We start from the raw sequence: 15,334 nt of genomic DNA on the forward strand, positions 1-15,334 counted from the left end.
AAAAAATTGAAGTTATTTAATGCTGAACATATGACTCTGTGTTGATAGAGCTGCCTGTCGGTATTTTAATTTTTTTTAGTTCGAAATCCTTAAAATATAACAAATATACATGTTATATTTGATGTTTAGGAAAATACATTTTTATTTCAAGCAGTTGGCCAGCATAAATGTTGCACTTAAAACATCCGAACGGCAGAAATTGTGTTTGATAGCCCTTCAAAGTTTTCGGTTTTCGGTTTTAAACGACTTAAGTCCGCCTTCCGGAATCCACCTTTTGTGGTTGTGCCACTCCATAATAAACACCACTCTCACCAACCACATCCTCAGTATGTGGTTCACATGGCTTGCATTTAAAATTATACCATGTTGGCTTGTCAAAGAATCGAGGGCACCTTCTTTTTGTCATGAATGTTTTTTGTTTCTATTCAAGTCAAGTCATGTTTATTTGTACAGGAAGTCTCAAAGGGCTGCACAGACCACAGACTATTACAGACTACTGACTATCATTAATTACAGCTATCCCTGATCTAAAACCTACATGATGGCAAGGAAAAACTCAAGATGTCACATTATGTTTGGAGACTTACCTAAAAATCACATTGATGATACAACACAGTAACAAAAGGAAAGCACTTGGGATGAACCTGCCAAAAACAATATATGGTTATATTCTGAATATTTTGGCTTATTCTTGGACATAGGGAACTGTCCGGACCAAGATCCAAATCCTTTTTGTTCCTGTTGCTGCATTTCCTGCACAGTTAATAGCATGTACTGTAACATAAAAGCTAGGAAAAGAAGAAAAATGAGCGATTAAAAAGATAAAAGCAAGAAAAAAAATTAAAAGCCAGGAAAAAGGACCAAAAAAGGAAAAGCAAAAAACTTAATTAAAAGGGATACAATATAATTCCAAATCGAGCTTAGAACCTTTGCCGGTAATCCCCATCATAAAAAGTTGTGATGATATTCTTCTTATTGATATTTGTTTCAACTCAAATGCTCATTCTGGTTCTGTCCACGAAGGTGCCTCTTGCCGTCCGTCATGGCTCTCATTCCTCAAAAGGCAACTTGACGTCAGATTTATAATATTATGGCAGTCTTATTTTGTCCAACTAGGAAAACCTTAGTCAAAAAACATGGAGAAATACCCCATCTGCCACAACCACTGATGCTAGTTTTGCAATATGAGCATAATGTTAAAGTGATTCCCAAGTTTTTTAGTGCTTGGCAATTATTTGACTGAAATTCAGTTCAGAATGCAAGTAATTGATAGTTCACGTTTTTAGCACTTATTTTATGTCTGAATCCTTAGGATCAGTTTATACTTTTAATAAAGTAACGGTAGACCCCCACAATATGACATTTTTTCACTTTGAAGTGGGCATCACAAGGTGGAGTTGTCATGACGCGGTATAGAAACCTGTGGAAATTAGAAAATGTTTTCCAAACCCCTGGCAAACGGATACAACCATTGAAATAACAAATTGGTATAAGATAAGTGCTACTCATACAAAATACATGTACATGATGAAGTCATTTTAAAATAAATATGCATGTGAAGGAAAAACCTAATGTTTACCTTTGGTATGACGTGACTTGTACTGGTACAGTGGAGTTAGTGGGTGGATGCAGAGGTTGGAGTATATGTCGGGTTGAAATTGAAACTGATTTTAAAACTAAAGCTTGTGAGCATCTTCATGCCCATAGAAGATTTGTTGTTCTAATCGCCTCCTTATTCTTAATAATTGTCTGATCGTGGTTTGGTTATGGCAATATTCCATAGCAAGGGTAATGATGTGTGTGTGCTTTTTTCTTTTTAAATCACAATAATCATTTAGTCCAAACACTATAACCTGTTTGATTTTAGTAAAATGTATTCCTGAAAATGGGTAAGATTTGTATATATTTGTTTAGTAGACCACAATTCACTCTCTCATATTGAATTGCTGCCCATTTTCCACTTTAGTACTCATTCACTCAAGCCTTCATTCCTACAAAACGCGTTTGATCCCCCACTTCTAATGGCTTATACGAGGTCTTCCCGCCCTTTGACGATATCTCGCCCTAATCCTAAGCATTAAGCTCTTAAGTGATTATTTCTATGGCCATGATTTTCCTTACAAATGAACTAAAGGTTTTCTAAATCCTGTGTTGTGGTTGACACAGGGAAACTAAACTTGGAAGGGTTTTAAAGTGTTTAAAACCAATTAAGGTGCACTTCCACAAAGATAGGTAACTAGCATTCCAGTCTTTTCAGAGTTAAGGTGCAAGAAGGTGACTTGAGTGTTATGAAATCTGGTCCTAAAACCAAAACCCCCAGTATGCTTTTCTTGCGTTTGGTACAATTGTTTTGTTTATACTATCAATGGACAAACTTGTACTTGCCATTCTCAACTAGAAATTCAGCCATCATTCACATGTGAGAAAGTAAGCTTTCTAGTTTAGAGCGAGTCAAATTTAAACATTTTCATACAGTTGCGCATGAATATTGGTGTTGTTGCAGTCTTACTTTGCAACTCCTGGCTTGTTTTCACAGGTGTTTTACTTTAGAGAAAAATACACTCATACACTGACTCATGCCAAAGACCTATTAAACTGTAAACTATTGAAGAGTATAAACGATCGCCTCCTCAAAAGACCTGATGCCACCCAAAGCTCCGATTACAGTGGAACTTTTCTGTCCACTTTTGGAGTATGTGTGCCTCTTCGGATCCTCAGTCAATTTTGCTGCATCCTGCCAGTGAGCAAAATGCTACCGGCCCGCAGTGATTGTCTTGTCCAACATGCTCACACAGGGCTAAGCAGTCAAGCCAAGTGGAGGCAACATCCTGTTCCCTTGAGGCTGTTTGTGAAAGCTTTTGGACCGCTACTCTCACTGGACTTTCTCCTTCTATTCAGTCTTACACAGCTATGCATTTAACCTTTTTAATAATGCTTACTCAACTCCTAGTAATGGAGTGGAAGCTTGCTTTGAGATTTGGTTCCTGGGTATCTCAAACATTTGTAATCTTTTCTGTCAGGAATTCTGTTTGAGTTTACCTTGTGGTACATTATATTTATATATATTATTATACATTATATTACATTATACATTACATTATATTTATATATATATAGTGCTTGTGGTACACTATATTACTCAATTCCATAATACATCACTGAATACTAAACTATATTATTTAATTCTCTGACAATCTTGTTAGAAAAATTCTTAGCATTTATGTTTGTCATTATAATATATTTTGATTTTTATACAGAAGTAGTAGCGGATTGGTTTTGTCTCGTCTCTACGGTCCACGGATCCCTTAACCGCCTGGGTTTTCAGGGCACCAATGAGGACGCACCTTTGGACTTCTCCACTGTTAACGGTTCCTGGCCTGTTTTTGGGTCGTGGCAAAGTTGGCACCTGTCCATTCCCTAACGTTGTCGGGCCAGTTCTTTTTGGGTCTTCCTCTCCTCCTGCCTCCTTGGACTGAGCCTTGGAGAATGATCTTGGCCAGTCCTGATGATCTTGTGATGTGACTATACCACAGAAGTTTATGTCTGCGCACAGTTGACAAGAGTTCTTCTGATTTTGTTTTTCACATGGGCTAAGTAGCTGATGCCCAGAAGTTTCTTGTAGCATCGCATCTCCATGGCCTTGATTTCCTTTTCAGTTTTGCTGTGGGGGTCCATGTCTCTGAAGCATAGAGGAAAATGGAAGTAACCAGTGCTTGCATGAGCCTGATTTGCCCAAAGCATTAAAGAGCTCAGCCATAATCGGTCACATGGTTCAGGATGAGTTCAGGCTATTGTGATTGTTCTGGTTTCTGAATGTGAGTAAGTACATTGGTTTTTTTTTAATATTTTTTTTTCGGCGTGTATTTGGATTTGAGATTGAGAGCTGGACGCAATCTGCAAACGAGTCGCTTAATCATGACACTAGAAATGCAGTGTACTGTACATATACTGCAGTTTTGTGCTTCTTTAGCGGAATGTCGCCATAAATGTGATTATACCTCTACAGGTATAATTGGCTAAAGGTTATATTCGCCCGATGTAATTTCCTGTCTGTGCATCAGCATCTATGCATTTACAAGCAAAATAGCCCGTGGTTTGTTAAAAAAGCACTAGGGAGCCACTTGGGAGTGCCAAAGAGACACATGGCCGCATGCACCTCCAGAGCCGTTTGCACATGATGTAGCAACCTGGGGAATCAAAGGCAGGTTTCACACTTGGAACCACACAACCAAAAGGCAACTTTCTAGATCCGAACAAAAGGTTTATTGAATACTTCAAAATGTTTCAGGGAAATGGGGGATGACCGTTAAAAAACGAAGGTTCTTCTTCGATCCAAGGTAGGCTTCCTGTGGTAGGTGCAAACAGTTAAAATCCTTTGCTGTCTGGTAATCCTGAAAGGGGGATGTGCGGTCCCTTCTCAAGGTTTCTTCATTTTCCTCATGTTGAGGTTTTTGAGTTTTTCCTTGCCCTCATGTTGGTTCCAGATCAGGGGATGGTGTAATAATAGTCTGAAAAAATAGTCTGTGTAATAACCTGTGAAGCCCTTTGAGTCTCTTTGTGATTAAGGGCTATACAAATAAAAATGACTTGACTTGACTTAAAATTAAATCAGGCCTGCCTTCCAGTGCTCCCTGAAAGATCAGCGTTTCGTCCAGTTCTGACTTCTCACCACTCTAAACAAAACTGAACTCCTTTTACTTCCCCAAAAAAGATTCAAACCCTGGCTGCTTATCCCAGAGTTTTGGGAGGACTGGTGCTCTCTCTTCCCCAGTTTGAAAATCTACTCTTATCTCTGGAAAGCTGTCCTTAAATACAGCTCCCTGGGTATTTAGTAGATTGAGCTTAGGTGTGAACACTGCCGGAGCCAATTGATCGCAGGGCGTGTACCAGGAGTTAACGGTGGTTCATAACTTCACGCAATAGGTACAGCCTGCCTTGTAGGGTGGGACTTTGGGTTTCCACAACGAAGCCACATGTTTATCAACATTGAGGGTATTCATTGCCTTGACACGAAACCTAGCTAAAAACACTCTCAGAGGCCTGAAGTATATTTGTGTACATTTTCACAAAATTTGATTCAGCCGTGTTGAAGCCTATAAGCTACATACGAAAACACACACACACACCCAAGTAGGGTTTTATATACGAGTTGAGATTGATAGATGGATATATCTTGAATTTATTATATCCACTAATGTGTACAGCTTTGGTAATGCCACTTAATAAGAATGAGTGATATATATTTTTTGGGCCAAGGCATGTGTGACATTAAGTATTTGAGCACTTTTATAACATTTAGAAATGACTTGTTTTCATACAATGAACACGCTCATAATTATATGCACTTTCTGCAATATTTACCATAGTATGTCCGTGTTATGGTTTTTATTACAATATCTTGTCACTACATAGTCACTATTGTAAGTTCTTGATTGATAAAGGAGAGCTCCTTGGTCTCTCCAACAATGGTTTTTAGGAAAAATGTTTACAGAAGCTGTATAATGTTATTGTATTAAAAATAATGACTCAGATAAAAATGATTGTTCAGACGTGTTTTTTTTTTCTAAATATAACATGCAGATTGAATTTTTTTTAATTTTAAGCAGGATTTTATTGGTTATTGGTATGCTTAGCAATCAAGCTGTTTTTGAATGGCACATATTACTAAATTATAGTTATTTACAAGACTTCAGTCTAGCAAGCTGCGGGCGAGAAATTGCTCTCGGGATAAATTGTTGGCAGCCTACAAGAAGATCATGAAAGGGCTCTCCACCCCTGACACATTGCTCCATTATCATTCCGGGTCATTGCGGTGCTAAGTCAGGGTGCGTGTATTTTGTCCGTTTAGCTCGTCTCTGTCTTTGGAATAAAGGAAAATATGCTCCACCGTCTTTATTCAACTTAACTAAGATGTATACACATCTCCGCATTGATAAATAGATTTCTGGCAAACACAAGCTGTGTTGACTGGAGAGATGAGCCATCGATCCTGTTACAGCTTGCCAAAAGCAAAAGAGCCGCCACTGTTGTTGGATCCAGCAGACTTGTTTGTCTCTGCCAATGCACACAGCCATGCATGAATATATCAAAGGTAACCCAGCGGGCGCTATTTGAACAGGTGATTGCCATTTACATCTTATGATGATCCGGGCCGCTTCATTCTTTTTAAGAAGTCACATGATCAGGCAGGTTGATCACACGCTGCCGTTTTGTTTTCCCATCATTTGTCAGTCGACATTGATAAGACTATCGTATTTTCTGAGCTATAAGGCGCAGCCCCAAAAACGGTCTTTCTTCAAATATTTTTCATACATAAGGCGCACCAGACTATAAGCAGTTTTCTCGTTTGCCCGCGTTCCTGCTAGAGCTAAGATTCATGGCCCGAGCCCGAACCCGAACCCGAGGCAATTTCGGGCCGGGTCGGGCCTGAAATGTCAGTCATACGGTCGGGTCGGGTCGGGTTCGGTCCTGCTTTTTTTTTTTTTTTTAATTAAGTAATAATTATAAATATATGTTCATTAAAAATATATACTTAAACTATGTATGGATACTAGACCAAGGAATACTTGTTATAAAATAAATAATTTGGATAAAACGGAGAAGGAGCTGTAATTGCTTTTAACGGAGCCAGAGCATGCTCTGTGCACGTGACGTGACGTGAATGCTGTCCTCTTAATAATCTTCCCCTCCGCAAATTCGCGTGTTTTTGGCCTGGTATCCCCGATATGGAGTCGGACCAACAAGAAGTTAAGGATAAACTCGAGAGGAGAACTGACGAGGAAAACGCACTCTGGTAAGAGTTTTAATAAGCGTTTTATATAGAATACGATCGCTTTTGTCGGAAGTGTACATTGACGTTGGTGACATTTTCATCCGCGTTAAAAAACGCAATTTGCAGAATAAAATCACGCTTATATAGACTAGGATCTCCCAATTATTATAATTAGCTCGCTTTATTGTTTTAATAAGCGTTTTATATAGAATACGATCGGGGGGGGGGGGGGGGGGGATTTGCATAGGAGTCGGAAAAGGGCACAACACGTCAACACCCCCTCAATGATAGTGCCGCGCTAAAATCTTAAGGACGTACTACTACTGCTGCTGTGGATTATGGCCCAATGATCAAGTCGTCAAAATGACGGACGCCCTTAAATGTTTTCGCTACCTCAAAAAAAAAAACCCGTCAATGACAGATTGTCGCTTAATGTAACATCTGCAGTGCAGACACAGAAATATAAAAGATGTAAATGTTTATACAGTTTTATTTAACTTAGGCCTAGATGTTGTAACAAAAGGCAGAGTTTAATTTGTTATCATAAATCACCCCTCCTTATAAATAAAATATGTAATTTCGGGCCCCCTCGGGCCGGGCCAGCAAATCCAGTTAATTAGTCGGTCTCGGTCCGGGTCGGGTTTAATACCCCTCGGGCCTGCGTCGGGCTCGGGTGCTTTTTTTGGGCCCGATCTTACCTCTAGTTCCTGCGTCCTAGACGCATCATTTTTGCTGGGGGCGCATAGTCTCAAATCAACATGCGTCCCGGGGACGCAACTTTTTGGACACAAAATTGTCATTATTACCCGATTACATTTTTTTTAAACAAAGATTTACCGCACTCCAAACTTTTCGTCAGGCAGATGTTGTTTTGGTCACGCTGTTCGAGTTTTCGTCTGCACGCCGATCTCGAGTTGTGTGGTGAAAAGTCGGTCTCTTTTGAGAGAACCGGCTTTTTCGGCTCAACTCATTCAAAAGAGCCGGCTCTCAAACGGCTCACTTGCTTTGATGCATTATATTACGAATTATTATGTTGTATAATGAAGTTAAGAAAAAAGGGAGAAAATGAAAAAAGACCAACAATAATTTTATGCAGAAAATGAATTAATAATTTGATGATTAAAACTGAATGAACATATAGATTTTTATTATATATTTGTCACCGATTTACAATTTCAACCTCGATAACTCTAAATTTTGGGGACCCATAGATCTCTGTAGGGACCCATAGATTTTTGAGTATGTCGAGTCCTCGGGACTCATCACTTTTTAGAGGTAAAATGAACACTGTATAAGATGTGAAAGGTTGGCCAGGAGACTGCATATTCTCCTTTAGTTTGTACTGTGTTGGGAATTAAATATTAAAATGTACCGTTTACCAAATTGTTTGAATTAGTTATCTGACTCCATTAACCAAACACAACCTACATTCACCTAACAATGCACGCTCGTTTCTTGATGGAAAAGATGGACAAGAGACCGGCATTTCCACACGGGGGCAGATTTAATTTCTTAAACAATTTAACTAAGTGAACTCTATCAAATTTAGCCGAATTAGTGTTGATGGTATCTCCGGCAAGCCTTCTCTCTAGTCCTCTCGCTTCTCCTCTAATTGGCCATCCTCTCACTGCTCAACGGCGCGCCGACTCCTCCCATGGGCGCGCCAATGAAGCCCCCCGGGCTCCACCACCTCTGAGAAGAGCGCCGCAATGTCTGGAATTAACCAAAACAACACCGAGCGTTTCTAAGTCATCAGGGCCTTGTTCTCAAAACAGCGCCTGCCGTCCTCCGTCAGAGTCCTGTCATCAAAATTCCCTTGTCGAAATATTCTGTATTTGAAACAGCGTGACCCGAAGCCTACTCAGTGAAAATCTTCATTGCTCTCAATAAATGTAACTTGTGTTCAATTGTATAAAATCCTTTCTAGTCAAATTTATAAAATCCTCCAACTGGATGCCAGAAAGATAGAATGCACATGTAGCTGTTTACAACATAACGCAGAAAATTGCTGTATTATTCAAGATAGTGCCTAGTTTTATACTGTCTTGGCTGCCCTCCCACGCAGAGAGAGTGGGCAACACGGCCTCTTCCATGTGCCTACGGTCGTAACCTGTTCAAACTAGATAATGTGTGCAAGAGTGATTTTAAATAGTAATACACCACGAAAGGACGGTCACAGCAACCTAGCAGGTCAGCTGGAGTCTTCTACCTGAGAGTCTTAATCTAAGAATCCTACCCGTTTGAGTAGCTTTAAGTGTCAGTCAACTAAACTTGAGCTTTTGATTCAAAGTTTTTAACTCCCCCTCTGTTGAGCTGGCCTAAAAGGTCAGTTCATCCCACCCCCTGCTTATGTAAGTCAATTATTTGTACAGCCCTTAATCACAAAGAGTCTCAAAGGGCTGCACAGACCACAGATTATTGCTAACCACAGACTTATGACACCATCCCCTGATCTAAAACCTACACGAGGACAAGGAAAAACTCAAAAACCTCAACATGAGTAAAATGAAGAAATCCTCCATGAAAATGAGACTACAGTAAAGGCTATCGTGTTTATTCATACGGCATATAATAGTGAAATAATCGATTATTGTTGCTGTTGAAAATCGCAAAACATTATTTGTAACAGCACTTGAACGCTGACCACAAAACTACCAATGGCACAAGTGATATATAGAAAGCCATTAGAGTTTATCTCATTATCACACTATTTTTACTCTTTGCCAGAAGCACTGATTTACATTGTTGCAGTTTATTCTGGATTCTGATAGGTTAAACAGTCTCTCCACTTCTCCATCTGTGCATCAATACGTTCATAAAAGAGCTTGTATAGTATTTTGTTGAAAGACTTTTTTTATGTTAGTCTTTCGCAACGTTTTTGACGCACAGGTAAAGAAGTGGAGAGACTTTAATTCAGGGGTCAGCAACTTGCGGCTGTAGAGCTGCTTGCTCTTTAAAGCGCCCCCTAGTGGATTTTAAAGAAATGTTTCAAAATGGAAAAAAGATTGTGGAGGGAATCATGTTTTTTTTTGTGCGTACAGACACTCCGTACGACCATTTGACTTATGAAAAACCTTAGATACGAACATTTTTTTTGCAAAATATAGTTAGAGTTTGTATTGTGTGCACCTTTTTCAAAGTACCTGACAGTACTGTAGTCCTTCTTTCCGCCGCTATTGGAGTGTGGCGCTGTAAGGAGGTCACCTAGCACCCACCCCGAAAAAGAAATCCGCTTCCTCTTCCCAGTTTGTGTGTAAACATACTATACTGTATCGCCAGCCCGCTAAGAACTTTGACATTTTTGTTGTTTAATATCTCGTGCTTCCATTCAATATGGTTGGTGTAAAGTATAAAAAAGAGGCGAGACATTTCTTTTGAAATGAAAGTGGAATAAGGAAGCTTGATGCGGTTGAGAAAATGGTTGTAGCGCTTTTTTTCGGCCACTTTTCACCATGGAGGAGGAATTCGCCTAACTCTTGAAGCTCATCTTCCAAAAGTGAGTTAAACTCAACTTTATTTATCTCTACAGAGCATATTATTTTATTAAAAGTTTATTTTTGAGTACAAAACAATACAGGTTACTTATGCAAACCTTAAACATACAAATTATCGCACTGAAGCAACTTACGAACAAATTCAACTTTCGAACAATCGTCGTTTGTAAGCAGGGCAGCGTCTGTAATGGTTTTCATCAGAATTTAATACTGAATGACTTTTATTTGTGAATCACCTTTTCTCTTAACAAAAAATAAATTGCATACAGCTTTTAATTTTTGTGTTGCTCCGGACATATTTGATTTTCCTATTTTTGATCCTTTATGGCTCTTTCAAAATTGTAAAAATAGAAAAGAACAACATGCACTATGCAAATCAGTGTGACTGGCCCCATTAATAAAATATTGTAATAATGAGATCATCTCTAATGCCTTTTTGTATATATTCTGATCAACTGGTGGTCCAGTAGTCAAGTATTGGCACCCTCACTGCTGGACCCGAGTTCAAATCCCGTTGAATTCTATGTGTTGCGATTTTGGGCCAGTGATGATAATCCATTGATTAATCATTGCTCAAATATAATGGTATACCGGAAAAGTTCGGTGTATACTACCTGTATTTTGAATTTACAAGGCGCACTTCCAAATTTCTGGCCCATTTGGCGTTTTAATGTGAAACTTATAGTCCGAAAAAAAAACATTTATTGGACTTTTTCTAGAGTTTTCTTGTTGAAAAATCTGACGAGAGTGAGTGCATTCCGTTGATTTGAAATTTTCTGTCTGGCTTCCTTGTCAACTAATGATGATTATGCCGCATAAAAAAAAGAAAGAGTCTACAATGCCCCCAGGTCAAGGCGTGATTTGAATCACTTCCTTTGAAACAACATATTCAAGCTTTGATGTCACTTCAGGTGAAAGTTCTAGCATAGCCCAGGGTTCGTACGAGTGCTTGAAATCCTTGAATATTAATGCTGTGTTTTCACGGTTTTAAAGGTGCTTACATTTTGGGTGTTTCTAAATGCTTGAAATGTATTTGTGAAATAGAATATTTTTAATTTGTCATTGTAAAGAATTCACAAATAATGTTGCCTCTTTTTTAGTATGTTTCTGTTTGTTACAAAATCCCCACAGTTTTCACTTTTAGATAATGGGTTATTTTTCATTATTTGGTGATTATTCATTACATTGGTTTAGTTTGAGTTTTCTTACTTTAAGGGGTCATTCAATCTGCTGCTATTAGCTTTTTTCTTCTTTCTAAATCTTTTCTTTAGTCCTTTCTGTCCCTTGACATATCTATGTGTCTGCACTTCAAATGTCATCTTGGATTGTAGTGATAAAAATGTGGTAACATTATCTTGTTCCAGTCATCAATATGTTTTCCTATCTGAAAATTATATATTTAATATTTATATATTAGTAATATATATATATATATATATATGTATATATATAATATATATATACTTGTATGATGTATCTACGTAAAATATTTTTTTCACAAGGAAAATTTGCTCATGAGAGATTTTATTTTTCTTATTTAAAAAATATACTAAATACAAGATATACTTGTATTTACTCAAAATAATGGTTTGTTCCCGAGGACAATTATCATTGGGAGATGATTTTCCCCCTAAAAGATTTTATTTTAAATGAAAAATATATTTTTAGAAAATTAAGATATAGTTGAAATGGGCATCAACATAAATGATCTTTTTTTTCCCCAAGGTGAATTATGATCTTCCCGCTGCAGATATTTATGCTCATCCATCCATCAATTATCTGCACCGCTTATCTTCAGTAGGGTCGCGGGGGTGATGGAGCCCATCTCCGGGCAGGGGACACCCTGAACTGGTTGCCAGCCAGTCGCAGGGCACACAGGGACAGACAATTCGCTCGCTCATTCACACCTAGGGAAAATTCGGACGGGCCAATTAACCTAACATGCATGTTTTTCGAATGTGGGAGGAAACCAGAGTGCCTGGAGGAAACTCACGCAAGCAGGGGGAGAACATGCAAACTCCACACAGGAGGTTCAATCTCATGACCTCAGAACTGTGCCGCACACGCGCTAACCACTGCGCCGCCGTGCTGCCCCTATTTATGCTCATTGGTTTATTTCATTTTTTTGAGGAAAATTAATATATTTGTATCTACATAAAAGAATCTTTTTGTAAGGGCAATTTTTACAAAAAAAGAGGATGTTTTTTTTATATAAAATTGTTTTTTGTAAAATAAAAGACGTACTTAAAATCAGCAAAATAGTTCAAAATAATCAACAAACAGTTTAAGAACAGCTTTTACAGGATTGTTATTTAGCGCAAAATACATTATGTATATCTAGTATCATATGAGTGCTACCAAATACTACTCTTCTATAGTTTACTATGCCAGTTTATAGCAAATATAATAAAATAAAAAATAGCTCATTTTTGTACCAACAATGTTAATTGGTCCTTGGTCATTTATGGTCCTGAGCGCCATCTGCTGGACACTTGCACTTACAGCAGGTTTGGTGTGCAGTTTAGTTTTATCCAAGAACCACTTTCGACTTAAATGGTGCTCTTAAATTCTCTTGCTACATTTTACAATATGATTTTCAAGGTTTGGTGCCGCTAACACAGGGATGTCAAACTCAATTGCACAAGGGGCCAAAATTCAAAACACACTTAAGATCGCGGGCCAACCAGGATAAACATCTATTGAACACACTTAAACTGAATGTTTTTGGAACATAAATATGAATAAAAACAGACAAGAATATTAAATTTAAACTTTAAAATACTTATACAGTATTTATTATTTTGCTCTAAATAAAAATAGCTTGTCAAATTATACAACTTGGAACTTAAACCACTTAACATTAAAATAACATTCAAATTCCTTTGCTCTTATGTCAATGTATGTATTTAAAAAAACTTAAATATCCCAAAAGATTTTGCTCTCCTTAATATCTTCTGTCAAAAGAAAAAATATGAAAATGCTACACAAATTAATTTGTAAAAACGTTCCAACATTCTGCGAACAGGGAGCCTGACGTGCTTACCTTTGGCGCAGACGGAGTAGGGCGAGAGATGGGAGGGCGTGCTTGCACTTTTTGCATAGCTCCACCCGTCCCTCCCACTCACCCAATCAAATAACTAAGTTTTCTTCCGGTGTTTTGGCGTATTTACAATTGGTTCCGTGGATTCATCAAAAAGTATATGAACACTGAACACAGACTATATAGTGAGCTTTTATATGAAGGATTCTTTAGCGTTGTACAGCCAAAACGAGTTTTATTTTGTGTGGCACCTTGACTGTAAATCTATTCGCGAAAACGTGCCCTATATATTCAGAAAAGTACTGCTTTGCAATTCAGCTTTGGTTTGGCTTTGCGTGTATCTGAACAGGATTAATGGCTCAAGTTTTGAACGAAATGGAGAAAATTTGCATGCAATTCAATTTGTCTCTGAGCCATAGGTACTCATAGAAAGAGCCATATCTGGCTCGTGAGCCATAGGTTCCCGACCCCTAGTATATAGTACAGTATTCGTCATATATGAAGGAATAGGTACAGTGACTAAAATGTCAGAATATGATGTCCAGGGGTGAGACGGCGTTGTTCATATTGACGGGTCATTAATAACAATCATGTAAAATGGTCTTGCGGGCCGGATATGATAACATGGCGGGCCGGACGTGGCCCGCGGGCCGGGAGTTTGACAAATGTGCTCTAATATAACAATACTTTTGATGTCCTTGCAGCGCGGCACGGATGGATTTTGGAAGTCGGTGGCCCAGCACGTTCCCCGAGAGCCCAGCGAGATGAGAATCCTCAACCCGCATTTCATCCAGGAGGCCGCCTTCCAGTTCATTGGCCTGCCCATTAACAACGGCATGATGGGAAAAGGGGTGAGTCGTATCGCAGGCGCACACCCGCAGCTCTGCGGTGAGCCAGCAGTCGAGAATTAGCCGAATTACGCCCGGAAATGGCTTTATAATTCCCTTATCTGCGTGGAAGGACCGAATAAGGAATTTGTTTAGGATCACAGGGAAGAGCCAAAATACTCACCTTCCTAAAGTGATCGAGAGTTGGCAGTCGTCGGGGAGCAAAATGCTCCCACCTGGTTTTGCGAGGAATCTTTGAAAGCAAAGGAGAGAAATAGGGTTGTGGGGGTAAGTCGATGAATACACATGAAGCCATGGTTTGGAGGGGAATCTTTACTTCAGCCGTGCAGTAGACCCCCGGAATACAACAATTGTATTTTCTGAGGTGGGGATCCCCAGGGGAAATTGTCATATGCCGGGTAATGAAAGCCTATGTTAATTAGCTGACACTGTCCAAGCCCTTCCGTATCCTAGATAAAAACATTAAAATTTTATATGCATGTTACACATTAGTAACGAAATAGTAAGTAGTACTTGTATGCAATATATGGGTATATGATTAAATAAGATTATTAATAAATATACATATCAAGGAAAAGTTTTTTTAAATTAAAATTTGGTGTGATGTGACAAGCTGGTACAGTGGAGTTAGTGGGTGGATGCCAAAGAGGGAGGATGCGGTGTATTATAACTGATTTTAAAACTTCCACTTGTGTGGATATTTACGCCCTTGGCAGACGGAGTTGCTTTCATCACCTCCTTGATAAATATCCTGATAGTCTATGGCTTACAGACATATTCCTTCTCTTGGTTAAAGATGTGTGTGCTTTCTTCGCGTTCGAAGACTTATAACGCTGCTTAGCTAGCTCCGGCTCTCCATCCACGATAGGGCCCCCTCAACACGCCGGCACGAGGATTCTTCAAGGTAAGGAGTTGATTCCTCGAATAAACGCATTTTTGTGCTTTAAAACCCATAACCATAGGATAGAAAGTAATCCAAAGTGTAGTTGTCAAATGGGACGAAAAACACCGAAGATAGAAGCAGACGATTAAAACAATGAATCCCAAAAAGAGCGAAATAATATGGCAGTCAATCTCTTGCATTGGACTTTGACCCATTTGTTGATTGATGTGCTTGACCCCGCTTGTTTACGTGTCCGTGCCTGTAACTCTGAGAAGTGAATTTCAATCGGGCGCCGTC

At 38.9% G+C, this 15,334-nt stretch overlaps 1 protein-coding gene across 3 annotated transcripts in view; it reads left to right on the forward strand.

Moving 5' to 3' along the window:
• The window catches only part of st3gal3b (ST3 beta-galactoside alpha-2,3-sialyltransferase 3b), a 59,234-nt gene that overhangs the window by 36,328 nt on the left and 7,572 nt on the right, over positions 1-15,334 (forward strand). For all 3 annotated transcript variants that reach the window (XM_088348903.1, XM_088348913.1, XM_088348921.1), the window contains one exon: positions 14,011-14,157. In XM_088348903.1, coding sequence (XP_088205029.1) covers positions 14,011-14,157 — 147 coding nt within the window. The remainder of the gene's footprint in view (positions 1-14,010; positions 14,158-15,334) is intronic.

This window comes from Urocampus carinirostris, chromosome 1, assembly GCF_059441175.1.
Source record: "Urocampus carinirostris isolate Australia breed hairy pipefish chromosome 1, RoL_Ucar_1.0, whole genome shotgun sequence".
Taxonomy (NCBI): domain Eukaryota; kingdom Metazoa; phylum Chordata; class Actinopteri; order Syngnathiformes; family Syngnathidae; genus Urocampus; species Urocampus carinirostris.